At 51.5% G+C, this 27,963-nt stretch overlaps 1 protein-coding gene across 2 annotated transcripts; it reads left to right on the top strand.

Annotated features, from left to right (window-relative positions):
• VANGL2 (VANGL planar cell polarity protein 2) lies at positions 1–27,963 on the top strand. 2 transcript variants are annotated; one of them, XM_034938495.3, is made up of 8 exons: positions 1–133; positions 14,921–15,181; positions 15,335–15,455; positions 18,264–18,871; positions 19,676–19,812; positions 20,317–20,452; positions 23,326–23,557; positions 24,392–27,963. In XM_034938495.3, exons 2-8 carry the CDS (start codon positions 15,111–15,113, stop codon positions 24,650–24,652), a joined length of 1,566 nt encoding a protein of 521 aa, XP_034794386.1. In that variant the 5' UTR covers positions 1–133; positions 14,921–15,110; the 3' UTR covers positions 24,653–27,963. The 2 variants fall into 2 exon arrangements, with proteins under 2 accessions (XP_034794386.1, XP_008962518.1); XM_008964270.6 differs by lacking the exon at positions 1–133 and adding an exon at positions 7,571–7,903.

The following is a 27,963-nucleotide window of genomic DNA, read 5'->3' as shown; positions in this document are numbered from 1 at the left end:
CCTCAACATCCCCCATCGCGCGCGCTGCCTGTCCAGGAGCGCCGAGTTCGGAGCGACCCGGAGCGCTGCGGATACAAAGGCGACGGGCCGAGCGGGGCGCCCGCGGAGCCCACCCGGCAGTTCGCAGCGGCGGGTGAGTGCCGGGCCGCGGGGGCGCGGGCAAAGTTTGAAAAAAAAAAAAAAAAAGAAAGAAAGAGAGAGAAAAAAAGAAATGGAAAAGGAGGAAAATCATGCAAGGGGCCAGGGGGTGACCGACCCCAGAGCGAGCGGGGTGGCTTATGGGGGAAGGGGGGCTGGACTCCGGGCAACCCCCTTCCGGTCCGCTTCCCCACTGCACAGCGGAGTACCCCCCCAACTTTGGGGAGGGGAAGGGGCTCGTGGGGAGGGGGCGGAGCCCAGGCCTGGAGAGCCGGGGACTTTCCTGGGCCCGGGCGGGGGCCTTAATGATCCCAGGGGAGCCGGTTGAAGCCGGAGACTGGGAGCTTGTGTTGGAGGTGGGGGGAGAGGCGTGGAAGGATCGGAGTCTGGAGGTATTGGAAGCCAAGGGTGTTTTGGGGTGCATACACCCCTCAGGAGCGTGGGGAGGGACGGAGGCAGGTATGCGTTAAGGGTGTAGAGTGGAGTCAGGGGGGCGGGTTGGGCAGAGTAGATAGGGTGTATGTACAGACCGAGGATGGGGCTGGAGGCGGTAGACTGTGTATAGGGGCCGAGGGGACAGGCGCTGGCATCCCTCTCCCCACTCATATTTACCCATTTGGGGGACTGTGGGCTCTGCGTTAGTGAGTTTTGAAGGGTTGGTGGAGGATCCGTGTGCATGATTCTTTGTTTTGGTGTGTGTGCACGCCTTGACGTGCTGCATGTTCCTGCAGGTGGGCCCCTGGTTTGGATGTGTAGGTGTTTTTCTGTGCTTGAGTGTGTGTGCACCCAGGGAGCGGCTGACCATGCATCTACTGTGTGTTTGGATATGTGTTTATATGTATACTTAGGGGAGGGCGTGTATGTCTATGTGTGTGTACTGGGAGAGGGGTTCACGGGAAAGAGGTGTGTAGGTACTGAGGAAGGTGGGTGTGTAAGAGCAGAATGGAGTGTATGTGGATAGGCGTGTGTGCACCTGTGTACTGGGAAGGGGTGTGAATCTGTGTTCTCTTGTGTGTAACCTGTGTTGATGGGTATCAGTGTGTGTGCCTGCCTTAGCTGGTATGTATGTTTCTGAGTGTGTGTCGGCGGTACCTCTAGACTCTGCAGGCAGATTTTCCTGGCAAAAATCCCGAAAGGAAGGCTGTCTGCAGGATTTTGAGACTTCGTGGATGGCCTCGCCTGGGTTTAGGGGTAGTGCCTTAAGTATCTGAGACCTATGGGTGGGAGGGAATGAGTTGTCTTATGAAGTGCCTGTTTTTGGGGGATGGGTTTTTCTGGAAGAGGGCGTGTGTTGTGGGGAATAGAGAACAAGGGGTCTGGTTGTAGTCCTAGAGGAATTTGGAAGATTGGCGGGGTCAGGGAGAAGAATAAGAGGAACTTCCTCCCCCATCGTCATAGGCTGGGTTCCAGCGCTTGGAGAAGCTACACTCTTGGATTCCCAGCCTTAGTTAAAAGCTTCAGGCCACAGTTCTCTTGGAAAGCCGTCTCAGAGTTTGCTGCTTCATAGCCTTCTAACTCTGCCCTGACTCTAAGATCCTAAAGTTCCTGAGGAGTCTTGAGATTTTGGTGTGGGATGGAAACAAGAGGAGGAAGCATGTCTGGAGGGTTGAGACCTGGTGGGGAACAGCTTGGGTTCCCTGCCCATGGGGTTGAGAAGGTGGCATAGGGTGTTTCTTCAGCAGCTTTTGCAAGTGAGTCTGTGTGGTTTATCAGACCAAAAAGTTTCCCTTTTCCCTGGTGTCAAGCATGATTGAGATGGAGCTGTGGGTGTGGGGCCAGGGCTGAGTGTCTGTGTGTCGGGAAAGGGCCAGGTACCCATTGCAGGCTATACTGCTATACTCATCATCATGATAGTGTGGTGGGAAGTCAGTGACTATCCAGGAAGTGAATGTCTCTTTCCACCAAGAAGCCACAGCTCCCTTCTCTCCCTGTCCTCTCTCATCCTTTCTCTTTTGGGGTATAGGAAAGGGGTTGCTCACCTCCTTCTTTAGGATGCTAGCCTTCCCCCATTGCACACTCTTGCAGTTTTCTTTTTGCTGCCAGTGGCTGGGTTGAGGCACCCAGTTTTAAGAGCTGAGGTGAGATTGCACATACCCATTATGGTCTCTGGGCAATTGCAATTGGAATATTAGAGTCTCTAATGGGCATGTGCAATTGGAATGTTCCCTCTTTAGTCCTCAGGGCTCCCTACCCTCCCTAAGGCCTGGAGATAAGAGTAGTAGGGGTTAGAAAATGTTTGAACGAGGAACAAGGAACGGGGTAGAGTAGGAAAAGACCTTTAAAAGACCTTTTTTTTTTTTTTTAATGGATCATTCCCCCAAATCCAACACCTGTCTGATAGTTAGGGCTCCCAGGGCTAGTAAGGCACTTGCATCTAAGATGGTGTGCCCTGGCCCTCTGGGGTCCCTTGTTTGCTCTGTATACGCTGATCACATGCATGATATATTATGCTGGTGGGGGCTCTCTTCCAAAGAGGAGGAATTGTGGTCAGATAATAGGAAATGCCATTTCTGAAAGTACTTCCAGATTGGGAGTCAGTGGCCACGTTGGCCCCTCCTCACCCATTGTCTTGCTCCTGACTTCTATTTCCTCTAATTCTTCCGGGGCAGGCCTCTCTGGTGTGTTTGCCTCTCCTCCTGATCCTTTTAGATCTGAGGAAATATCCCCCCTTCCCTGGCCCTAGAGCAGGACAGTTTTTTATCTGCTCATCTGGTTTCCAGGTCCTTCCAGTTAATGGGGAGGGAACTTGACTAACAGAAGCTTTGGCAGGGAAAAGGAAGAGATCTGATCCCCTCTGAGTTTTAGGGACTCCAGTCTTCTCCTTCCCTCAAGTGTTCATCACATTGTGAGGCCAGAGAAAGGAGTCAGAGTTGGTTGGAATTAGTACTTAACAGTGGTGTGATCTGGGCAAGTAATAAACCCCATTCCCCAGCCTCTTAGGTGTCTTAAGGCACATCCTCCAAGCCTAGACTGAGCCCTTCCACAAGGAATCCCTGGTCCTCCACCAAGTGGCTTTCTTCCCTGGTTTGCTTTTAAATTCTGGCTTTGCCACTGTCTAATTCTGTGACATCAGACAAAACTGGTAACTTTTTGAAGCCTCACCTGTAAAATGGAATTAATAATAGGCCCTACTTCTTGGGGTTATGAGGATTAAATGAAATAATAGAGAAAGCACGTTGCACAGTTCCTGGCACATAGTAAATGTTAGCTGGATGGTTCGGATTCTGAGGGATAATCATCATTAAGGGAGAGAGGTCGGAGTCGGGATAGGAGAACTAGGCTTTGGTCCTGATCTTCCTCTGGCCGACCACATTAGGCACTCTCTCCTATCTGCCAGGCGCAGTGTGAAGCACAGGGGATGGAGGGGCAAATAAGATGTTTTCCCAGGGGAGACATGCAAAAACATGTTGATTCACTGCAGCCTAGTGAGTGCTGTGTGGAGGTGTGTTCAGGAGGCCACTGGAGCATAGAGGAAGAGTGCTTGGCCCTGGGGTGAGGTGCCAGGGAAGGTTCCTGCAGGAGATGCCCTGTTAGCTGGATTTTTAAAAAATTAAGGTGAAATTCACATAATAGGAAATAAACCATTTTAAAGTGAACAGTGGCATTTAGTACATTCACAGTGCTGTGCAACAACCACCTCTGTCTAGTCCCCAAACATTTGCACCATCCCGAAACAAAACCCATACCCATTACACAGTTGTCGCCATTTCCCCTTACCCCAGCCCCTGGCAACCACCAATTTGCATCCTGTCTCTATGGATGTACCTATTCTGGATATTTCATACAAATGGAATGATAGAATGCGTGACCTTTTGAATCTGGCTTCCTTCGCTTAACATAATGTTTTCCAGGTTAATCCACATGGTAGCATGTAGCATGTATTAGTACTTCATTCCCTTTTATAGCTGAATATTATTCCCTTGTGTGGACAGACTTTACCTGGTTAAAGGATGAGTTAGGCCAACAGGAAGGGTCTTAGGATGGCACTCCTGGTGGAGGCTGAGCGTGAGCAAGAAGGCACACAGGGTATTTGGTAGTCCTGTACCTTGAAGTATGAAGTGGGGATTTGGCCTCAGTTTCTCTGTCTGTAAAACAAAGTTAATCATCCCTTTCCTGCTTGTGCTATGGGCTTGGTAGAGTTGGAGGTATTAGGGGAGAAGAGAGGCTAGGGTATTATTGCCTCTTCTCAGGGTCTGGGCTGGGGATGGGACTTTTAAAACTTGCTCTTTCCTGGGCAGCTCACTCCTGTATGCATCAACCCTCATCCTTGTGGGGAGCCATCTCCCTGTTCACTTGACATCAGCTTCCCCTCTCTCTGAATTGACCTGAAATTTTCCCTTTTACCTTCCACAGGTGGGTAACCCTGTGCATGATGAGATTTTGGCAGCAGAGGTGAAGGAAAGGCCTGGGACTAAGTCCTACTCACATTCTACCCTACCGCGGCCCTCCCCTTCTTTATCCTGTCTCTTGGTGATGTGGCTTGGGCAGCCCTCTTTCACCTTCTCTGTTGTGGTCTGGATAGAACTGTGGTGGGCCAGGGAGAATGTTTGCATTCCTTGTCTCTACCCTGCTTGGTACAGAGTAGGAGGCAGAGGCCCTTTATGGTGGGGCCCTTTGGAAATGAGGTTTTGCTGTGCTTTGTCGGATGCCCCTGGCAAGATTGGTAATTACAGACATAACAGCTGGGAACTGGTTTGAGAGAAGCAGGCTTGGAATCAGCAGACCTGAGGATATCCTGGTAATCAGGGTGGGGCAGGGAGAGGGGAGAGTGGGATGAAGCTGGGGGCTGGGTAGGGTGGGAGGCTTGGGGCCTCCTTCCCCTGCCGCTCCACACACAGCTGGGCTTAGAGCCTAGAGGAGAGTGGGAGGTGATTGGAACCCAGGTCTGCTTTACTGTAAGTGAGGAAGGAGGAAGGAGAGGAGGAAAGGTGGGGGATCCAAGGGCCTCTGAAGAAAGAAGCAGAGAAGAGGAAGAGGCATGTTGGTTGCTCTCTCAGGCAGTACCTGGATGTGGTCTAATTTAGAACAGGGCCAACCCTGCACCTAGAGGTGGTTCCATCTTATTTTGGGGTGTTTCTCCTTACAGTGAGGTTATGGGAGCAGGAAGTGGAGGGGATTCGCTGTGGACCCACTAAAGGAGAAAAGGTGGGAACTAACATTTTTTTAAGCATCTATTGTGTGCCAGAATCTGTAATATTCTGCATACATTATTTTGCTGAAAACTCTTAACCTTCTGAAGTAGGCACTATTATTGCCATTTTATAGATAAGGGAACTGAGGTTTGGAAAAGGGGAGCGACTCACCTGAGATTACATAGCTCGTAAAAGGCTGTGCCAGGTCTGACTTCAGTGCTCTTCCTTTTCCCAAAGTCTCTTCACCTTCCCCTACTGTCATTCCAGTTCGGTCTGATTGCTCATTATTGCCTTTAATCTTGCACTTGAGTAATTCCCCTGTTTTCTGAAAAGCAAACATGAGTCCAGTGTCAGCCTAAGGAGTAGAGAAGCCTACCCTTGAGGGTGGGAGTCAGAGAACGATCTCATCTCCAGGAGGAGCACCTTGGTGTCATAAGCCTGGGGCGGGGCCAGCATCTGGGCAGAAACCTCTCCTGGGGTGGGTCTCTTTCTCCTTGCTGGGCCATGATTTTGGATGGGGGTTGGGGTAAAGGAGTGACTGTAGGCTCTGGCCACCATGGCCCATGGGGTCTTGTTTGTGAATGGGAGGAGCCTGGTCCTTATTGTCTATAGGGTTTTCTCACAGCCCCTAACAATGTCCTTCAGACTCCTGTTTTCACCAGAGTGTTCTTGGCTCCCTCACCCTGGTCAGAGAGAGAGGGTGTGTTTGTTTGTGGGTCTAGGGAGGGGGTTCTGTTTTTTTTTTTTTTTGAAACAGAGTTTTGCTCGTTGCCTAGGCTGGAGTGCAATGGCGCGATCTTGGCTCACTACAACCTCCACCTCCCTGGTTCGAGTGATTCTCCTGCCTCAGCCTCCCGAATAGCTGGGATTACAGGCATGCACCACCATGCCCGGCTAATTCTGCATTTTTTGGAGAGGCGGGGTTTCACCATGTTGGTCAGGCTGGTCTGGAACTCCTGACCTCAGGTAATCTACCTGCCTCGGCCTCCCTAAGTGCTGGGATCACAGGCGTGAGCCACCACGCCCGGCCCAGGGGGTCTGGTTTTTTAGGGTAAGTAGGGTTTAGATAGGAACAGGTGCTGAGCCCGAGATGTGAATGCAGTCACTTAAAAAACAACAGACTGTGAACAAAAACACGCATTTTGTCACCTGCTTTACTTCAGGAATGGAGGTGGCAGATATAAGGGATGGGAGAGTTGAGAATTTTCAGCAAAGAGTGAGAATCTCAGGTAGGGGGGTGGTCACGATGGTGGAGGCCGGCTGGTACTTGGGCCTTTCAGCTGGCTCTGGTTTTCTAGATAAGAACTGGCCAAGTTGCCAGATCCAAGGCATTGGGCTGAGGCAACAGGAGGTTCTCAGGATGGGGATACCCAGCCCTGCCACCCTCATCCTCAGTCACACTGCATCTCACACCCTGAGGCCCACTCTACCACTTTCCTACAATCCAGCCTTTGCTGACAGTGCCCCCATATGTTCTTCCCTCACACTCCATCCTCACAGCTCAACTCTCCCCATCCACAGCAAGCCCGAGGTTGGCTAACTTCCCCTTCCCAACTAGCTGCTTTTCACATCTTTGCACCCCAGGGCAGGGGCTGGGTGAGCAGGCTTTGAAGGTCTTTTGGGGCCAGGGACAGTTGGGGCCTACCTCGAGCAGCAGGCTATGAAGAGGGGGGCATTTGTTTTTGGAGTGTACAGGAAGCTGGCTTATGGGTCAGCACAACTCACCCACCTCCCATTGTCCACCCTCTCCCTGAAGACACCTCAAGCTGCCTGCTTTCCTTCTTGGTTCTTCCACAGCTCACCTGGTGGGCAGGTACGGGCCAGTTCTCTGCCTAGGCCAAGGGAGGAAGCAGCTCAAAGCCCGGTGGTGGAAATTGTGGGGCCTGCCTGTTGGTAAAAATTAAATGGAGAATCCAGAAGCCCTGGTTACCTTCCCACCAGCTTAGTGTCCCGTCTTCCCACTGGCCCCCACCTGGGACAGATGCCAGGGGGATTACTCACCTTTTCTCCTGCAGCCTTTCCACCCCCAGTGTTCTCTTCAAGACGGACTAGGAATGGGTCTGGGGAAGGCTAGGGAATGGGGTGCTATGGGACATGAATGTGCACACGTGTCTGCTTTTGTGTGCTGTGTTGGGGGGCAGGTACCTTCTGGGAGCTGGGATGGGGGTGGGGGTGCCAGAGAGACAGCAGAGCAGGTCTCTACAGAACCTGCCTAGCCAGGGTGGGTGGAGCTGGGTGGGGCAGGCAGGAGTGATTCCAGGTTTCAGAGGGGGAACAGAGTGTGGGTGTATATGTGTATGGGTGGGTATTTCGGTGTGTTTGTGGATTTAGAGGTCCCCAGCCTCACCCCCGGCCTTAGACTGAGGGAAATTAAGGAAGTAGGTGGAGAGGGGCTTGGCTCTGGCTTCCCCAACTGCTTTTGAAGTAGAATGCAAGCTCAGGTATCCTGGCCAGGAGCCCAGTCTGTGGGCCCTTCCCCTGCGGTGCACCCTGCACTGGGGTCTGCTGTTGAGAAGCTGCTCTGGAAGCCTAGATGCCTGGATGACACGAGCACGGCCAGGATCCCACCCCTCCTCTGCCACTCAGCCCAGTAAGGAGAAGGATCCTGCCCCCACCCTGGGGCTATGAGGATGGTGAGCTCATGTCTGGGGCTGTCCTGGGAGAATGCCTGGTTAACAGGGCGGGGGTGGGGCACCTGGTGCCAGCTCCTGGGCTCCCTGCTCTGCCCTTCCCACCCCTCAGCCCACCAAGATACAGCTGTTCTCTCTGGCCTCCTGGGCAGCACTGTCACCCAAGGACAGCCTTTTTCAGGGTTTAGGAATGAGGGTCAGGGCAAAATCTTCATCCTATTTTTGGTCCAGGGCTGGAGCTGGTCCTTGCCCACTCTGTACCTTAGTCTTTTTGGTGATAGCAAAAGCCCAGCCTCTCTGGATGGGTGGCTTGCCCACAGCCCAAGGCTGGATGGGGATGAAGGAACATCAAGGTTCTTAGTTGTGGTAGATGGATGGGTGCAGAAACCACCCCTTTTGGGGATAGAGGCTCTTTGGTTCTGGCTGTCTTAGCTGAGGCCTGTCTAGTCTCTGTCTCTTTGTCCCTGGTGAGAAGAGTGGGCAGGACAGAGTCAGCAAATCCTCTCCTGTCGTGGCCCTCTTGCAGTTGTGGCTACTCAAGGAACCAGTGTCCAGAGCAGTCTCATGGAGAAACCTGGTCTCACTCCAAGAGGAGCACTCCTTAAAGTCAGTGTTAGCACGATTTTCCAACAATTAGAGGAGGCCAGAAATGGGCTGCCGTAGAAGTAGTGGCCATGGGCTAGTCACCTTCTCTCTCTGGGTCCCACTTTTTTATTTGTAAAATTTGAGGTTGTCCCTCTAAGGCCCCTTTCAGCTTGGTGCTGGAAACTGCTGAGAAGAGGGTGGTTCAGCCAGCTGTGTCCTCCTGAAGGGAAAAGGGAAAGGGAAAGGGAAAGGGGAAGGGGTGTCAGGGGAATGATATGGGCATAGTCAGAAGCTCAGGTACCTTCCTTCCGTCTGTGGAAGCTGTGTTGGATGTCTGCATTTTCAACCCACACCCATCAACTTCAGCCCCCCACCAGGGCCTGACAGTGCTGCCTGGGTTGAGCACATCTGTGAAACTCAGGGGAGGTGTGTGACAAGGAGGAAAACCAAGCAAGTCTCTGAAGTGCGACAGCTGTGTCTCGAGTCTCTGCTCTGCCTTGCACTGGCCTTAGGCCTTGGTGAGGTACTCTGACTGTACTCTGAGCTAGCATGGAGAGCTAGCTCCTGGGATCCTGGGCTGGGAGGTTGGACCCTGGGCTTAGTTCTTGCCACCTCCATGGCTGAAGGTGGGCTTCCAGCACTTTGAGTAGAACTTATATTGATATCCTTGGACCTTGGCACTATGGTTGGTGATGATTAGGGAGCCAGGCAGCTAGGGGGTGCCCACATGCATATCCCTGCCCACGGGCTGCAGTGGGAAAGGGGTGCAAGGCATATGCAGGAAGACCCAGGCTCCTGTGTAGGAATCGGAGACCTTTAGTGGGCAGGGGCCCACAGACGACTCTTCAGGCAGGTTCTGAAGCAGTAATCACACCCATTTCCCTGTGTTCAGGCAGAACCACCCTTCCCTAGTCCCTGACTATGGAGAGAAAAATGGTCCTATCAGAGATCTCTGCCCCTGTCTGAGGAGAACTTGAGGCTTCTTGTCCTCTTTCCCATCGTCTTCCCGTCTGGCTGGAAGTCTTTTAAAAATCAAACCCAAGCACCCTTCGCAGCTGCTTCCAGCCCTGTCCTCGGTGGAGATGAGGAACACTAGGTGCCCTTTTTAGGTGCATGTTTGTGCTCTGTCCCTGCCCCCCTTTTCTTCCGTGGCCTACTCACCCTGGTTTCCACAGCTCTTTCTCCCAGCCCCGTCTTCATCTATGCTCTGTCTCATTACCTCACCCCAGGCCTAAAGTAGCCGGGACTGGGCTGCGGGGTGGGCCCGGGCTAGAGCAGTGGCAGGAGGTGGCGTCTGGAGCTGCCTGCGTCTGGTCATCGGCCCCCAGCACGCGCCACACATGGGGGTGCTGGCGTTTGTGTTCAACGCCTTGCCCACTTGAGCCGCCTCCTTTGAGTGGGAAATGGGAAAGGGTTGGTCCGCCCTGGTCTGTGTTTTGGCCAACACCCACCCCCCTTATACACACACACACACACACACACACACACACACACACACACACACGCACTACTCTAGGGCCCTGCTCCCTCTGCCTGTTGCCAGGTTCTGAGTGTATTTTTTCCAGAGGCCTCCAATTGTTTCCTGAAGAAACCTGATCCCAGAGCTCAGACAAAAGCTGGGGCCGCCAGAGGAGAAACCCCATTCTCTCCTCCTCTGTCCCTATTGCCCCCACCTCCATAACCTCCCTCCCTTTGGATGCTGGGTATGGGTTCCAGGACCCGGCTGCCATCACCTAGGCAACAGGGGGCTTTTGTTGCCATGGTGATCAATGTGGGAGAAGCTGGGCAGCAGGGACAAAAGCCCCCACATTCCCCCCTGCCAAGCTCCCCCCAGTCCCCTTGGGATGATACTGAGACACATTCCATTAATTTTATTTCTGAAAGGCCTTTGGAGGGGAGAAGGGTCTCCTTTTTGTAACAGGCTCTCTCTTCTCTCCCTCTCTCCTCCCTGGCCTCATTTTAACCCCAGATAATCCATGGTTGGTTTGAGCAGGGGACTGAGTGTGTGTGTTTGTGTCTTGGGAAGTGGGGGGCAAGGTGAAAGGCAGTGGGGCACATTCCTTTTCTATAGCCTCCCCCTTCCCCAGACTAGGGCAGCTCCCTGTCCTGCACCAAGTCCGGACTTCCCTCCCTGTCTCGTCATCCCTCTTGACGTTTCCACTTGTTGATCTCATCCAGCGATCCCCTCCCCCCATCTCTTCCCTGGGAACGCTGCCCACCCCGGAGACCCTCCAAACCCCTGATCCCTGAGACTGATTAAATAAGGGGAACTGCTGCCCTTCTCTTTACTCCCCTCTCCTCCCTTCTCCCAGGCCCCCCAGCAGCAGTGCTTGGATTAGTTCCCTGGTGTACTTGAAGACACAGCAGGCAAGGGTCTCAGAAGTCGGGTTCATTTTTGGCACCTGTGTTTGGTAGGGAGGAGAGAAGTGTGTTTTGGTGCTTTTTGGGCACTCTGACTTGGGTTGGCAGGCCAGGGGAGCAGGATTCACGTTGAGTCTTTAGTAAGTAGCAGGGGAGGAAGATAGGGGGCACTAGGCTGGGCAGCTCAGAACAAAAGGGGACTGGTACCCTTGTCTGGTTTGAAATTTATCTGTAGGGGAAATGAAATGGCATCAGTTTACCTTCTGGGTGTGTTTGAAGTGGTGGTTCTGGTTGGTGTGTGTGTGTGTGTGTGTGAGACTTCTTTATTTAGTTGTACTAACAGCAGGGTTTATTTATACCACCTCTTTCCCTAGTCTCAGAGGAAGTGTCTGAGGATTGGAGTATGAGTGATCCTGGAGCTAAAACTTGTTAATTGCTTAACTAATTACTAGCTGAACCATTTATAAAAGCACTTCTTTCACCCTCGTGATCCTTACGGCTACCCCATGAAAAGGCATCATTGTCTTCCCTATTTTACTAATGAGCTTACCAGGCTACAAGCACAGAGGTGTTAAGTAACTTGCACATGGTCACACAGCTAGTCAGTGGAAGAGTTAGGTTTTGAACTCAGATCTTTGAGTGCACATCCCTGGCTCTTGTGGCTGTTGGCTTTGGCAGATGATGGGTATACAGGAGGATGAGGAGATGGACAGCCTGGGATCTAGTGTGTGTGTCTAGACTCTAGTCCGTGGCAGTTGTTTACTTCTCCACCCCCTTCTCTACCCCCATGTCACTCTGTGACCCACTCGTTGCCTTTGAGCCTCCTGGCAAAATTCAGTTTTTATGAAGAAGACTAGAAAGAATAGGCTCGAACCACAAGAGAAATGCAGGTCAGATGTCTAAACTATAAGGAGGAGTAGGCCAGTAGAATGGGTCCTCAGGAGAGTGGGTTGATGAGCCCAACATATATTTTTCAGGTAGGGGGATAAATAAGGGTCATTTTTGCTGCAAAGTTTTTTGGAAAGGCTTATGGTTGGGTTAAGGTATTATGTCCCTGTCCTCTAAGTGTGTCCTTATCACGCACGTGCTTTGACATGGGGATACTGACAAATATAACTAATCCTATGGAGGATTGCCTCCATTGAACTCTGTTAAGAAGATGAATGAATAGATTTCACATGCTTTCATCTCCCTACAGTCATTATAGTTTCCCTGAGAGCCAGAGAGGCGTACAGTCATGGATGTTTTGGTCAACGATGGACCACATATATGATGGTGGTCCCATAAAATTATACTATTGTATTTTTACTGTACTTTTTCTATGTTTAGGTACACAAGTACTTACCATTGTGTTACAGTTGGCTACAGTGTTCAGTACAGTAACATGCTGTACAGGTTTGTAGCCTGGGAGCAATAGGCTATACCATAAGGCCTATGTGTGTTGTAGGCTATACCGTCAAGGTTTGTGTAGGTACATTCTATGATGTTCCCAGGATGCAGCTGCCTAATGACACATTTCTCAGAAGGTATCCCTGTGGTTAAGCGAGGCATGACTATGTTCATTTACTAGGTTGGTATCAGTTCCTTGCTCTGTGCCCATGGGAGGCGAGATGGATATAAATATGTATCAATCATATTGCTTATTCTCAAATTACTGATGGTTTAGAGTAGTTGGAGTAAAGGTAACGATACAAAGCAAATCCATTCTAGGTTTTTTTTTTTTTTGAGATGGAGTCTCCTTCTGTCGCCCAGGCTGGAGTGTAGTGGCGTGATCTCGGCTCACTGCAACCTCCACCTCCCAGGTTCAAGCAGTTCTCTGGCTCAGCCTCCTAAGTAGCTGGGATTACAGGCACCTGCCACCATGCTTTTTAGTAGAGACGGGGTTTCATCATCTTGGCCAGGCTGGTCTTGAACTCCTGACCTCGTGATCCACCCGCCTTGGCCTCCTAAAGTGCTGGGATTACAGGCTGGGATTACCCGGCCCCATTTTAGTTTTTAACATAATCAGCCTCTCAGCAGCATTTGACCTGGTTGACTTAATTCCCACCTCAAAACACTGTTAAATTTCTGGCTGCCTTGAGACCCCACTCTTCTGGCTCCCCTCCTCCTCTGGCCTTCTCATCCCCTTTGCCTGCTCCTTTTCCTCTGGACATGTCTACCTATTGGGGTCCTTTATGTCCATGGAAGAGTTAGGTTTTGAACTCAGATGGATCTGAGTTCTATCTATCCCCATAGCTTTTCATACCCTCAGTACCGCCAGCTCAGACTGTCCTCCAAGTCGGCTCCTCTGACACCTGGCTGCCTACTGTGTCATGGCCACTAACTTAGCAGGCTAGAAGCTGAACTAATTATCTTCCCTCACAAGGCTGCTTCCTCCCCAGTCTTCCCTACCCTACTGATGGTGCTACCATCTGCTCCCTTGCTCAGGCCGGGGATTCTTAACTCTCCCTTCCCGCTCATTAGGTCCTGTTGATTTGACCACCAACATTAAGTCTCAAACATGACTGTTACTCACTCTTCTGTGGCTCTACCCTTAGCAAGCCTGTACTACTGCAGTCGCCTCCTTACTGATCTCCCTGTTTCTATTTTTCCCTCTTTTCAATCCATATCTGCATAGCTAAAATCCTTCAAAGTTTTCCTGTGGCCTTAGAATAAAATAAAGCTCAAGCTCTTCACCTGGTGCCTGGCTGTCTCTGCAGTGCCACCTTCTACCACCCACTGTCTTCCTCAACTCTAGCTCCACTGGCCTTTGTTGGTTCTTTAAATACAACAAGCTCTTTCCTGCCTTTGGCCTTCACACATGTGATTCCTCTGCTCCATGGGCATTTTCCTGCACTCTTTGCTTGGTTAATTCCTATTTCTTCTTCAGGCCTCTGCTGAGGTGTCCTTTTCTCAGACTTTCTAGAACCGCTAAGTTTAAAGTAGTAGCCCTTACTCCATGGGTGTCTCTCATAGTTTGCTGTTCTGCCCTTCCATCATGCCTGCAATCGGTCGTTTATACTTATCTGCTTACTTGTTTGGTGTGCCCCTTCCCTGCTAGACTGTAAACTCAGGGTCTGTTATACCACTTTATACCTAGCAGAATACATGGTTCATAGAAGGTGCTCAAACAAGATTTGATGCGTCAATGACTGAAGATAGGAAGTAAGCGCTCGGTGGATGGTGATGGCTGTTAAGGGAGTCAGGGTCAGCAGGGAAGATAACATTGGGTGCTAGAGTAGGTGGGGGCTCCTATGAGGGGGTGGGGCCGGGCTCTGAAGAATGAGCAGGATTTGGGTGGGGGTTAGAGAGAGGAGAGGTCATTCTCCTCTGCAGAATCAGAAGGTGAAGTATGGTTGAAGATAAGCCTATAAATAGGCAGATAAACTTGTGCCTTGCCTGTTTCAGAACTTCAGGCAAGTAGAAACTTGTCTTCTCCTCCCATCCCCTACCATATTATCCATAGTTTCCACCCCTCACCCTCACCTGGGGCTGTGCATATGTGTGGCAGCCTCAAGGAAGCTGCCAGCCTGATCTTACCGGTAACACTGGGTGTGTTTGAAGTAAATGCTGGGGAGATGGTATCAAGGGAAGCAGCCCACTGTGGGCACACTCAGAAAGTATGAGTGAGGGGAGGAGGTGTAGCATGGGGAGAAGAGGCCTGGGGTAGCCCCTGGACAGAAGCCCGCTCCTTTCTGCTCTCTGAGGTGTCCACTGATTCAGCCTGTTGGCCTGGCCAGAACCTGCCCTCTTCATGCCTCGGTTTCCCTGGCTGAGAATAGGGAAGCAATGCCCTGCTCCTCCCTTCCAGAGGGCTTGGGGTTGGGTCATTCTGGGTGAGCCTTCCTGCCCTGGGAGCCTTTGCTGGCCATCTTCCCCCATGCCTGAGTCCTTGGCACAGCCTGGCAGAGCTCTTTCTAGAGAAGGGTAGGAGGAACTGGGCCCAGTGGACAGCAGGAACCTGGGTGGAGATATTCTCAGGCTATGGCTGGGCTCATTTGAGCCTCCTGTGGCTGTTGTGTGCAGATGGTCTTCCTCTGCCCTGACCCCACAGGGAGCTTGAGCCGCCTCTAACTAGCTTCTTCCTCTCACCAGGAGCGTCGCTGGATTTTCTCTGAGACAAGCCCACCCGTCCAGCAAAATAGAGTCCCTCAGGGTGACAGTTGACTTCCTGAAGGTGCCTCTTGGCCTAAAGAAGCCGGTGCTGAAGGAGGTGGCTGTGGGGCCCCCCAAGAGGCCCCAGCCTGCGGCCCTGGAGCGCTACAAGGCGCGGCGTTCAGACGCCATGGACACCGAGTCCCAGTACTCGGGCTATTCCTACAAGTCTGGCCACTCCCGCAGCTCCCGCAAGCACAGGTGGGCAGGCATGCAGGGTGACATGCGTGGCGGAGGGAGGGTTGGGCGCTGTTAAGAGGTGGGCACGTGCAGGGGTGGTAGGGTAGAGTGGCTGCTGAGAAGACCCTGGTCCACCACTGGACTTTCTATGCCTTTTCTGGCTTCCTGCCGCAGGGACCGCCGGGACCGACACCGCTCTAAGAGTCGAGATGGGGGCCGAGGGGACAAGTCGGTGACAATCCAGGCTCCCGGGGAGCCCCTGCTGGACAATGAGTCCACACGAGGGGATGAGCGGGTGAGCACTGGGGATGCGGTGGTCCAGACCGGGCATTTTCAGACTGCTCCTGAGGGGCTGGAGGCTCCACGGAGTGGGGGAGGGCTTGGAAACCTGGTCTCAGACAGCCGTCAGATCGGGGAGTGTGTTTTGTGTTATACTTAGCTTGGCTTAGTGTCTTAAGGTAGGACCTTCAGGAATTTCAGTATAGAGATCCCTCTGGGAGCAGCAGCCTCTCCTTCCTTATCTCCAGAGGAGTGGAGGGTGACCTGGGCTGTATGATGGGAATTGGCCAGCTCCTCTGGAGCTGCTGCCAGCCAGTCAGGCCCGCTGGGAGTCTGGAGCAGGAGGGTGGTGGTGGTGGCTGGGCCTGGGGTATGTGTGAGCAAAGCTGAGTTTTCCTGGAGCCTCGAGATGTGGGCGCTCTGTGCCCTCTGGTGTCAGCCTGTAGAATGGCGTCACCTAGATCTTGGGAAAGGAGTATGGGAGGAGTAGATGGAGAAAGCCGAAGGGACAAGAAGTAAGGCTGAGGGATGGAGCAGGGACCCCGGGAGAGAGTTCTCCAGGACAGGGGTGAGCAGGTTTTCTATTCTAACCTCTGCTGCCCACTGTGCTCACCTGGTAGGGAGGACAGTGGGCAGAACACAGTCCTGGAATAGGGCAGAGGCAGGATTTTAGGTGACACTGAGGTTGCCCAAGTCTCATTCCCCTTGGGATCATCTTTGGGGGCTGGAGATTCCCAGCTCCTTTTTCCTCAGAAGAAATCTCTGTGGCTGACATTGGGAATTCCTGGGCCTTGGGAGCAGGTCAATACCTGAAGGAAATGTTCTTTTTCCCTCTCTCCCAATCCCTTCTTCCTGGGGCCTGGCCTCCTGAGTTCTTGAAGTGACCCTGAGACATGACCAGCTCACCTGCTACTGGGGAGGAGATCCCAAGCCCTTGGTCCTTGGACGGGGTGGGCAGTATGTCTAGGGGTCAGAGGGCAGGGAGCAGACCCAGGGCTTTGAGCTGAAGGCAGTCAGTGCATCTGCTTTCTATCTTCACATCAGACTCGTTCCCCATCCTGTAGAGAGGAGGTTCCTCAACCTTCCTAATCACTGGTGCTGTCGGGCTGCCTTCATCCTGTAACCTGAACCTCCTGGGTGTCAGGTTGTGATTCCATATCCCCAGGCTGTCCCAGGAGCGAAGGGTGGGTGCTGAAGGCAGCTGGTGGTCTTGGGACTCCTCTGTGGGATGGCCTCCAGCCACTGCAGAGAAACAGCTTGAGCAGACCACACTTAGAGGGACACCTGGGGACCTCAGCCTGGCTACCTTCTTGCCTCCAGAGACAGGTAGCCTCTGCACTGTAGACATTTAGATGGCCCAGCAGAGGTGGCCTTGCAGACCAGAGACCCAGAGTGGCCTTGAGTCTGCACAGTGTCCTTCACGCCTTCACCCCTTTACCCCTGGGGTCTTCTGTTCTTCTCTGTGCTGCTTTGATCAGGTTTACTCCTTCAGTGGTTCTCCATGCCCGGAGAACAGGTGCTTATTGCCCAGCCCAGCACTGCAGCGTGGCCTGCACAAGCCCTGCCTGGCTGCTGTCTGCCTCACCTTCCTGGTTGCACCTTGCTGTGCTTCTGCACAGGGATCCTCTGCTCTCATAGCCCTTGGGTGCCTCAGTTCATGCCATTCCTGCCCTGGAGGCTCCTCCTCTAGCTTCTGCCGAAATCATGGCGTGCTGGAAGGAACTTAGATAGGACTTCCATAATTTTTTTTTGAGATGGAGTTTCGCTCTTGTTGCCCAGGCTGGAGTGCAATGGCACGATCTCTGCTCACGGCAACCTCCTCCTCCTGGGTTCAAGCGATTCTCCTGCATCAGCCTCCCGAGTAGCTGGGATTACAGGCATGTGCCACCACACCCAGCTAATTTTTTTTGTGTGTGTGTTTTTAGTAGAGATGGGATTTCTCCATGTTGGTCAGGCTGGTCTCGAACTCCCGACCTCAGGCGATCTGCCCACCTCGGCCTCCCAAAGTGCTGGGATTACAGGCGTGAGCCACCGTGCCCAGCAGGACTTCCAGAATTAATGTTAATGTTTGAGTGATTCATGTGGATCTTGTTAAAATGCAGATTTGGTTCAGTAAACATGCGGTGGGCCTGAGGTTCCACCTTTCTAACAAGCTCCCAGGTGATGTCCACACTGCTGGTCCACAGATTACATTTTAAGTAGCCAGCCAGCCCTTAGAAATCATTTAGTTCAGCAATTCTGAATCTTGGATGACCATTACAATCATCTGGGGAGTTTTTTTTTTTTTTTTTTAAAAGGTTCACAAGCAGATTGCACTCTCCAATAATTAGCATTATTTTCCAACTTCCCTAAGTGTTCTAATGTGTGCATCTGGGATTGGGAACATCTTCCTTGGAGCCCCCCTCCCCCAAGGATCAGCTCAGGTCCCACCGTTTCTGGAAGCCTGCCTGCTTTGCTTGGCGAGTTTGCCCTTGGATCTCAGTCACTGCCTGAGCAGCATCTTCAGCATTTGTCCTGTGCTGTCTGGTCTGAGGGTCATTGCCGCATGTGTGGTTTTTTCCTCTCTCACTGACCAGTGTCCAGCTCCCCGAGGGCTCGGGTCTTGGATTTGGCCATCTGCAGAGGCCAGACTTTGACACACATTGGAGCTCAGTAAATACTTTGATGGTTGCGTATTTGTTGATTACCCTCTCTTCTTTCTGCCTTCTCCTTTCCCATGTGTTCTTCTCTGTCTCCTCTCCCCTCACCCTTTCTCCTGTTTCCCTCCTCTTCCTCTTCTTATCCTTTCCTCCTTATTGTGTGGCTGGCCCCCTTCTGCCTGTAGGATGACAACTGGGGGGAAACGACGACAGTAGTAACGGGCACCTCAGAGCACAGCATCTCCCACGATGACCTCACACGCATCGCCAAGGACATGGAGGACAGTGTCCCTCTGGACTGCTCCCGTCACCTGGGTGTGGCGGCGGGGGCCACCCTGGCACTGCTGTCTTTCCTCACGCCTCTGGCCTTCCTGCTGCTGCCCCCACTGCTGTGGCGGGAGGAGCTGGAGCCTTGCGGGACGGCCTGCGAGGGCCTCTTCATCTCTGTGGCCTTCAAGCTGCTCATCCTGCTACTGGGCAGCTGGGCTCTGTTCTTCCGCCGGCCCAAGGCCTCGCTGCCCCGCGTCTTTGTGCTGCGTGCCCTGCTTATGGTGCTGGTTTTCCTGCTCGTGGTCTCCTACTGGCTCTTCTATGGTGTGCGCATCCTGGATGCTCGGGAGCGCAGCTACCAGGGCGTGGTGCAGTTCGCCGTGTCGCTGGTGGACGCCCTTCTTTTCGTGCACTACCTGGCCGTGGTCCTGCTGGAGCTGCGCCAGCTCCAGCCTCAGTTCACGCTCAAGGTCGTGCGCTCCACCGACGGCGCCAGCCGCTTCTACAACGTTGGCCATCTCAGGTACTAGCCCACGGCTGGAGAAGGGTTGGGAGGGAAAGGGCATGGGAGGATGTGGAGTGACTGCTAGGGTGGGAGGGTATGATGGTGGGCTGGAGGTGATGGGCTTGGAGGGTTGTGTGGGAGGGAGTTGAGTACTTTGCACCAAGCAGGTTTTCACCAATGTTTGCTGCTTGATAGGCAGGTTCATGTACACGGTCGTGGGGCAAGATCAGTTGGGAGTTATGAGATGGGAATGAATAGGCATTTAGAGGTAGGGAATATTAGAGGGGGATGGACCAAAGGGAAGAAATATGGGGGGGGGTGCACAAACAGGGGCTTTTTGGAATCCCTTTTCTAGTCCTTTCTGGGAGGCGCAGCTTCCTGTGAGCACTCAGAGAGTGGCCTGTGAAGTGACCTGGCCAGAGGAGGGATCCCCAGAGAAAGAGATAAGGAGGAGAGTTCTTCAGCTCCCAGTAAACAAGCTACCCCTCGAGGCCACACAGAATATCAGTGGCACGTCCTGGGTCCTGTAGAGGATCTTGGGGGAACGCTGAATGGGGATGAGGTGATCTTTGACTGGGGACCCAGGCCCAATGCCCTTTCTCTGCTGGGCTTTGGCATGGTGGGGAGGGACTGGCAGGCCCAGCCCTGGGAAAGGCTTGGGAGCCTGGTAAGTAGACCTCAGGCCCGGAGTCAGGCTTCTCGGAAGCAGCTTGTCCCTGTCCTGTGTCCTCTCCTGCCCTGCCAACCTGCCCTAATGTGTCCCTTTCCCCTGTGCCCCTTGTCTGTCCCTTCTCCCACCCCCTCCTGCCGTCTCCCCCACAGCATCCAGCGCGTGGCAGTGTGGATCCTGGAGAAGTATTACCATGACTTCCCTGTCTACAACCCTGCCCTCCTCAACCTGCCCAAGTCCGTCCTGGCCAAGAAAGTGTCTGGCTTCAAGGTGTATTCCCTCGGAGAGGGTGAGCAGCCCTGCTCCTCTGCCCTTCCCTGTCTCTTCCCAAGCAGGACTCCAAGTTCCCACCTCTCTCTTACCCTTTGTCCCTTGCTTTTTCCTTTCCTTAGCCCATGTTCTAGCCGCTTCTATTCAGTCATTTCCCTTGACTCCAGGTGGCTGATCTTAGCTGCTCATCCTACTTGCTGTCCCTTTATGCTATGGCGTGTCCCCTGATCTGGCTCCTCTGTGTCTCTCATCAGCCCTGGTCTAAGCCCTTTGGCTCTCGGAGCTGCAGAACCCCCTGCACTGGGGAGGAACAACTGCAGGACTCTTGCGCTTCCAGTGCCTTCCTTGTTGCTTTCCTATGGCCTCTCCCAGAGGTGGCCAGGAGGGTTGGGATTAGGAGGTATTGCTGGGTGGTGGGAACAGCTTCTTCTGGACATGTCAGGCTGCTGTCTCCAGAGCTCCTGGAGTGGGAAGAGAGGCCACACTCTGATATGACCATCTCCTCTATCCTGTTCCTGTGCAGAAAACAGCACCAACAACTCCACTGGCCAGTCTCGGGCTGTGATTGCAGCGGCGGCTCGGAGGCGGGACAACAGTCACAATGAGTACTACTATGAGGAGGCTGAGCATGAGCGAAGGGTGCGCAAGAGGAGGGCCAGGTGGGTCCCTGGGGGAGAAGAGGAGAGGAGGTGCTTGTTGGGTGAATGGGAGAGGAAGACCAAGGAACTTCTGTAACTGCTGGAAATATAGGGCAATGAAGACATGAGTTGGGGGTGTGTGCTTGTTTTCCATTGCTGCCCTAACAGATTACCATAAACTTAGCAGCTGTGAAACAGCACACATTTATTATCTCCCAGTTCCATGGGTCAGGTGCAGGCTGGCTGGAGGCTGTGCTCAGGCCTCACAGGCTGAAATCAAGAGGACTCTCATCTGAGCCTGTGCTTTCTCTTTCAAGCTCATTATTATGGGGAGAATTCAGTGCCTTGTCACATAGCCCCATAGGCAGTTTACATGATGGTAGTGCACTTTTTTTTCCAGCAGAAACAGGTCTCTGACCTCTGCCACCAGCTGGAGATAACACTGATTTTAAAGAGCTCATGTGATGAGATCAGGCCCTAAAGGACAGTCTTCTTTTAAGGCCACTGACTTGGCACATTAATTACATCTGCAAAATGTACCAAGATTGTTGTCTAATGAGGGGATGGGAGTCTGGTAGAAGTGGAGGGTATCTTTGAATTCTGCCTGCCACAGTGGGGTAGGGACCCAATAAAGGGATGTGAGCTTTACCTGCAACAGCATGGACTCAGGCTAGACTAGCCTGCCTGCCAGTAGATCTTGAGAGGACTCACCAGATGGTGCTTTTGTTGCCTTCAAAAAATGACGTTTTATTGCCTATATTTTGGTAAATTCTTAAATGCCATCCTAGCTTCTCCCTTTTCCTATTCATATTATTAAGTGAATTTAGTCAACCCTGAAAAATCTTACTTGGTGCCTACTCTGCTGGGTTCCATCTTGGTCTGTCGGGAGTTCCCTGAGGGAGGAGCAGAGTGCCTCGGGACTTGACCACGCACCTGGCCTCCGCCCCATCTCCCACGTGAACTCCAGGCTTCAAGGGCAAGAGGTAGCCCTTACCTTGTTCCTATTTGAGGCTGGCATCCCCTGTAGTAGAACAAAGATCACCAACTCCATTTCTGTGGCATTCCAACCTGTCTCTAATTGTCTTGGAAATGGCCTGAGACTTGGGAAGGAAACCAGTGGTGTCCCTACCCCTTTATCTTCTGCCCTGACCAGGGTCATCCAATCTCCTGTACTGCCACCACCATTTTTGGCACATAGAGGACTCTTTCCTTTCCCCATTACCTTGCTTTTAACCAGGAGCAAACTTTTTCCTTTGTTTACCTGAGATAGAAGGATCTTTTCAAAGGGAATTTACTGAGAAATGTAGGGGAAGCAAGAGAATAAAGGAAGAAATGATAGACATACACAGATCCACACCTATATACCCAGAGTTCCATCTGAAATGACTCAAGTTCCCAGGTTCCTGGGTTCTGCATAGAAGGCCTCACTTTCTTTCTTTGTCCTGTCACTTCAGGCTGGTCCTGCTCTTAGGCCAGGGGGCTTTTATTTTGGTTTTTGGACTTGAAGTGCAGATAATTGCATTAATTGCTCTTTTCAGCTTCTAACATATTGTCATTATAGAGTTTTTCATGGTTCTTTATTCTGTTTCTTCTTTTCCTCCAGTTCCCACTTTCACTCCAGCCCCACATTTTAGGCATCCTGTTGAGTGTGTTTGACTTCCTTAAAAGCTATATGTATCCTTGTGCAAAGTTAGTGTTAGTGTAATGATCTTTGTTGGTGTTGGTGTGTGTGTCTGTATGTATGCTTTTTTTTTATTTTATTTTATTGAGATGGAGTCTTGCTCTGTCCCCCAGGCTGGAGTGCAGTGGCATGATCTCAGCTCACTGCAACCCCCGCCTCCTGGGTTCAAGTAATTCTCCTGCCTCAGCCTCCCCAGTAGCTGGGATTACAGATGCACACCAGCATGCCCAGCTAATTTTTGTATTTTTAGTAAAGATGGGGTTTTGCCATGTTGGCCAGGCTGGTCTTGAACTCCTGACCTCAGGTGATCCACCTGTCTCACCCTCCCAAAGTGCTGGGATTATAGGCATGAGCCACCACACCCGGCCATCTATATGCTTTTAATGTAAATGGATTTTTTTTCCTGCTTCCTCCTTAACACTGCGTTTTTGAGATTCATCCAAGTTGTCTGTGCATCTAGTTTGTTGCATCTTTTTGCTGCACAGTAGTTCATGGAATACTCCCAACATCCTATCCAATATTTGATTTATAGTTACCTTCTTTCTTTTTTCCATTTTGATGGAAAAGTAATATTTTACTAACATTTTCATTTGCATCTCTCTAATTGCTAGCCAGTAACTACTTCGTATATCTTTTAGCCTTTCAGTCCTCTTGTGAATTTTCTGTTCACCTCCTTTGCCCTTTTTTCTCTAGGTTTCCTGTCTTTTTCTTCTTGATAGAAATTGTAGCAAATTCTTTGCATGTTCTAGATATGAATCCCTTGTTGGTTTTAGATGTGTATATTTTCCCCAGCCCCATCAGATGTCAGTTAATGTTGCCCATGCTGTCATGGTTGAATAGAAATCTGTCATTTTGATGTAATCATATCTACTAATTGTTGAGCCAATGAAGTATGATTTGGGGGTCTTATTTAAGAAGGTTTTCCTTAAAGTTTGATGGAATGCTTTGTCTTTCCTATAGCATAGTTCCTAGTTGTCTCTCTGGGTTTGACACTAGGTTTGCCCTCTGAGTCCCTGGGCTGGGCCCACTGAACTCTGTGGCTGTTTACTGTTCCCAGTGGGAGAAAGGCACTATTGCCTCTGGCTTTGTATTACTTTGGGTGAGCACAAAGGCCTGACCTCATTCAGGCTACTGGAGTGTTGGAGCTAGGGGAGAGGAGTGGGGTGGGGGAAAGAGAGGTGGGCATCTGGCCCAGTCCCCTCCTGTCCCCTAGGCTTGTAGTGGCGGTGGAGGAGGCCTTCACTCACATTAAGCGGCTGCAGGAAGAGGAGCAGAAGAACCCCAGGGAGGTGATGGACCCCCGGGAGGCAGCCCAAGCCATCTTTGCATCCATGGCCCGTGCCATGCAGAAGTACCTTCGGACCACCAAGCAGCAGCCCTACCACACCATGGAGAGCATCCTGCAGCACCTTGAATTCTGCATCACGCATGACATGACGCCCAAGGTAGGCCTGCCCTGCTGCCAGCATCCTTCCTCCTTCCCCAGCTCCTCTTGTTTCCCACCTTCATTTTCCCTTATTCTCTCACTACTTTCCTCACTGTCCACCTCATTTCTCTCTCCTCACCACCTCCTCTTTATAATCTTCTCTCTCATTCCTATTCCACCTGCCCCATCTGTGTGGGGTGAAGTCTTTAGGTAGATGAGGAGAAGGGAGTCCTCAGGACCATTTTGGGGATGGCTGAGACTTATTTCTCATCTCTATGAGGGCTCCGGAATTACCAGATCCAAAGGCCCACTTTCACCTCCATTACCCTCTTCACCTCCACTAGCTGGTCTTGGCTTTGTGTCATTTTGAGCCATTGCCCACCTTCAACTCTATTGCCAGCTTCCTAGAATTGCTTTCCCTGAGCCACCCTTGGTGAGCAGGTAACTAAAGATGTTGCACTTTAACCTTGACACCTCTGGCTCCCTCCTGGTGCAGACCTGCTTGGCACGAATCATACAAGCTGTGTGGGAAGGAAGGAAGAATGAGGGAGGGCTTGCCCAGGTCACAGCCTGGTGCAGGGAGAAGAGCAGCAGATAGGGGTCAGGGGAGCCGAGTTCAGTCCTACCTGATGAGCCACATCCCCCTGTGCACTCCGGCTTCTTCATTTATAAAATGAGGGTCTGAAGCAGATGATCTCAGGCCCCTTCCTGCTGTAACATTCTGAGGTTCTAGTTCATATGCATAGAGTGAGCTCAGGGACGTCCTTCTTGTCTTTGGAAACTATGCCCTAGGGGATGAAGGACAGTGGGTAGATGACAGAGATTCTTATGCAGCCCCTTCTTTCCACTTCAGGCCTTCTTGGAGCGATACTTGGCGGCTGGACCTACCATCCAGTACCACAAGGAACGCTGGCTGGCCAAACAGTGGACATTGGTGAGCGAGGAGCCGGTGACCAACGGCCTCAAGGATGGCATCGTTTTCCTCTTAAAACGCCAGGACTTCAGCCTGGTGGTCAGCACCAAGAAGGTCCCATTCTTCAAACTCTCCGAGGAATTTGTGGATCCCAAGTCACACAAGTTTGTCATGAGGCTGCAGTCTGAGACCTCAGTGTGACTGTGCAACAGCAGGGGGAGTGGGAAACTCTGGGGGGTCCTGAGGGGGTGGGAGGGGGCTTGGTTCTCAGGCCCAGCCACATTCCTGCTACCCTTCTTCTTCTTGCTTTTTTTTTTTTACTTGAATTAACGCACCCCCACCTTCTCTCCTCGCTTCTTCCTTATTTTACCCCATGTGAACCTGGAGAGACCATCCTGCTGTCAACAGTACCTGGGAAGGACCCCCACCTCACCAACAACTTTTGTATTACTCTAGGCCCTGCAGGAATCAGTGCCTCTCTCCCTCTTCTTTCCCTAGTCTTTTCCCAGATTACAGTCTCTCCTGAAAGGGCACAGGGCCCTGCTGATTGTACTTTCCCCTCCTGAGCCCCGACTCACAAACCCAAGTTCTTAAAGCATTTCTCTTCAGTGGCCCAACAGGGTTTCTCTGGGGCACATGGACATGACTCCAGAGAGCCACAGTGCCAAACTCCTCCAGGGCAGCAACTGACCCTCCTGTCCCTCACCCCAGCCACAACAAACCCTGGGTTCTAGGGCAGGGATACTCCTGCCACACAGCCCAAGTTAGAAATCTCCTTGCTAGGAGCATTTGCTTCCACATATATTTAGAGCAAAGAAGGATCCCATCCTTTTCCCAGAAATCTCCACCTAATGTTTTTGGTTTGTATGGTCACGTGACCATAGGCAAACACGTGGAAACCCTCTGTGACCACTTTTCCAGGGACTTAGGGGAAGGTACCTTTCTTCCAATTTGTCTTCCTAGGCAGCCCCTGAGGAGGAGGGCTGAATAGATCCCTCAGGTTTTGGAGAGACCCCCATCACTGACTCCTGCTCCCTAACCCTACCCTCACTTTCGTCCCCACTCTTCCCAGTGAAGGATGGTATGTAGACTCCTGTACAGACATAGTGGCTTGCAGACCCTGACCCAGCCCCTGTGGTCTTAGACAAATGTTTTTATTTTTGTCACCAGCCACCCCTGTCCTGCCGCCTTCTCTCGACTCCAGAGACCTGTTGCCTCATCTCTTTTGGGGAAGAGCCGGCAGCTCCTCCTCATCCCCTGCCTTAAGTCCAGTTCTTTGCCTCAGGGGTCTCGTTTCCTTGGCCTTCCAGGGTCCCCACCCCTTTTCTCCCTGCCTGATTCTCTGAGCTCTGGGCTCCGTCTGTACTGGGTTGAGGGGCAAGGATTACTGCCTTTTGTAGGTACTTCACCCCTCACCCCATTTTAGCTTCCATAGTCTTTGCACCAAATCCAAATTCTTGATAATTTAGATCTCATTTTGAGCAAAATTTGCTGGCCCTCTAATAAATATTTTCAATATAAATCTGAGCCTTTGACTCAGACATTTTTGCCAAGGAGAGTAGAATTAGGAAGTACCCATATACATCCAGCCAGGATCCACATGGAGGACCTTTCTGATGGCTGCAATGACTAGGCCATTCCTCTGAGTAACTCACAGTGTCCTTTTGTAGGCCCTTCTTTTCCCTGAAAGACTGGTTGGTACTTACCTTGCAGAGCACATCCTGGGGTAAGATCCCCAGGGTCTCCCCTGGGAGGCTCCCCCTCTGTGTAGCGCCAGCCCTGGGAATGATGGAGCCTAGTGATCGGGGTTTCTCCTGCTGTCCTTTCTGCAAAAGTTCACTTGTTCACCCACCACATGCTAGAGAGGAGCTCATTGGCCAATGCTTACCTTGTCCTCAAAGGGGTGGGTTGTGGAGCTCACTTAGGCAGGGCCTCTGGCTGGGGCCAGGGTTATGAGATAGGCCTGTATGAAATACGTCCTGTTCTGGGGGTCTGTCTCTTTTCTTCTCTTCAAAAACTTTGTGTCAGAGGAGTCCCTTCTGAGTCACATAAATACCTCACTATCCTGGAAAACAGGGCCTGGATGGTGACTGGGGTCATTGCCTTTGTGGACAGGATGGAGTGTGGTGTGGTCTAAGGAGCAGGTTGGGGTGGGGGAGAGGGAAAGGATTTGGGATCTTAGTTGCTGCCCTAGGTTAGGGGCTGGGGAGTGTTTATTTTAAGATCCTGCCATGTTTTTAATCACTGTGATTTTTTTTTCATTCCCCTTTCCTAAAAAAAAGAATTTTTTCCTCCAACTCTCTAAGCACTAAGGGCTGTGCCTGAGAATGGTAGCATTTTGGTCTTTTGCTTCAGAACTGTGGTATCTTTGTCTTCTTTCATTATTATTATTATTATTATTATTATTATTACTATTGTTTTTTAAAATGTCAGGATGAATTGTCAGACATATGGCCATGTGTTTGTCCTCTGCTTCTCCCCTGTGGGAAGTTGTCTCCATGCTGTGAACTGCTGTGGGGTGTGCAGCTGACTCAGTCCCTCTGAGCAGTTTCCCCACTGTGTCTGTCCCATCATGCGCTGGATCTGCTCGGATCTGCTCATTCTCCTGCTGTGGGGGTATGCCCACCTCTTACCCCCTTGACACCATAGGGCTGCTGTGGCTGGGCCTCACCAGCACTGTCTTTTGTGTGACTCATGGCATCCTCGTTCATCCCCGCTGTGCCTAGCAGGCCTTCCTTTTCACCACCTCGGAACGCTTGCCTTTCCTCCCTCCACAACAGGACGCTGTGCCTCAGTCCTTCACCTACCTCGCCACTCTGCCACTGTCCCCATTGGTCCTTTCTCCTAAACTGGTCTTTGTCCTCTCTTTGTTTTTTCTTATTTCCCTCTTGTCTCTCATTTTTTCTTCCCATTCCTCTCCCATTTCAGCCCTTAACTTTTCTCTTTCCCATCTCCACTCAGTATTCCAATGGCAAACCCTGATGATGTAACACCTGCGATGAGACATCGGACTCTCCGGAACTTTCTCATCTGACACGTCTTTTTCCCAGGGTTCGTACTTCTCTTCTCCTCCATTGGTCCCAGGCGAACTCCCCTGTTCCTCTGTGGTGTCTGTCAGTCCGTCTGTCTTCTCTTTCCTCTGCCCTTCCCACAGGGCAGTATCTGCTGATGGATTCAGTCCTGGTGTGTGATTGTTGTGATTTGTTCTTCCGTGCGCAAAAGGAAGAGGGCTTTTTGAGTCCCTTCCAAGTGAGATTGTAAATGTAGAATTTTCCACTGTTGGATCTAGATTTTTTTCCCTTTTTTTTGGGGGGGGGGTGTTACAGAGCTGAGACCTTGTGCATGCATGTAGAAAATTGTAAAATGTAAATTTTTTTTTAATATATAAAAAGCTTGTTTCTACAGTTTGCAGTGGATCTAAACATTACGGCAATTTTAGGGTTTTTTTCTTAAACATAGGAACTAAAACTGTACAAATTTTTTTTATATAAAATAAAGACATTTGACTTTTG

This window comes from Pan paniscus, chromosome 1, assembly GCF_029289425.2.
Source record: "Pan paniscus chromosome 1, NHGRI_mPanPan1-v2.0_pri, whole genome shotgun sequence".
Classification (NCBI taxonomy): Eukaryota; Metazoa; Chordata; class Mammalia; order Primates; family Hominidae; genus Pan; species Pan paniscus.
Note: the sequence above shows the minus strand (reverse complement) of the source record. Positions and strands in the feature narration are given on the sequence as shown.

Coding starts and splice junctions, on each gene's coding strand:
- VANGL2 (XM_034938495.3), top strand. CDS start 15,111: ATGGACACCGAGTCCCAGTACTCGGGCTATTCCTACAAGTCTGGCCAC. Junction 15,182..15,334: donor CGCAGCTCCCGCAAGCACAG/GTGGGCAGGCAT, acceptor TTCCTGCCGCAG/GGACCGCCGGGACCGACACC. Junction 19,813..20,316: donor GGTGTATTCCCTCGGAGAGG/GTGAGCAGCCCT, acceptor GTTCCTGTGCAG/AAAACAGCACCAACAACTCC.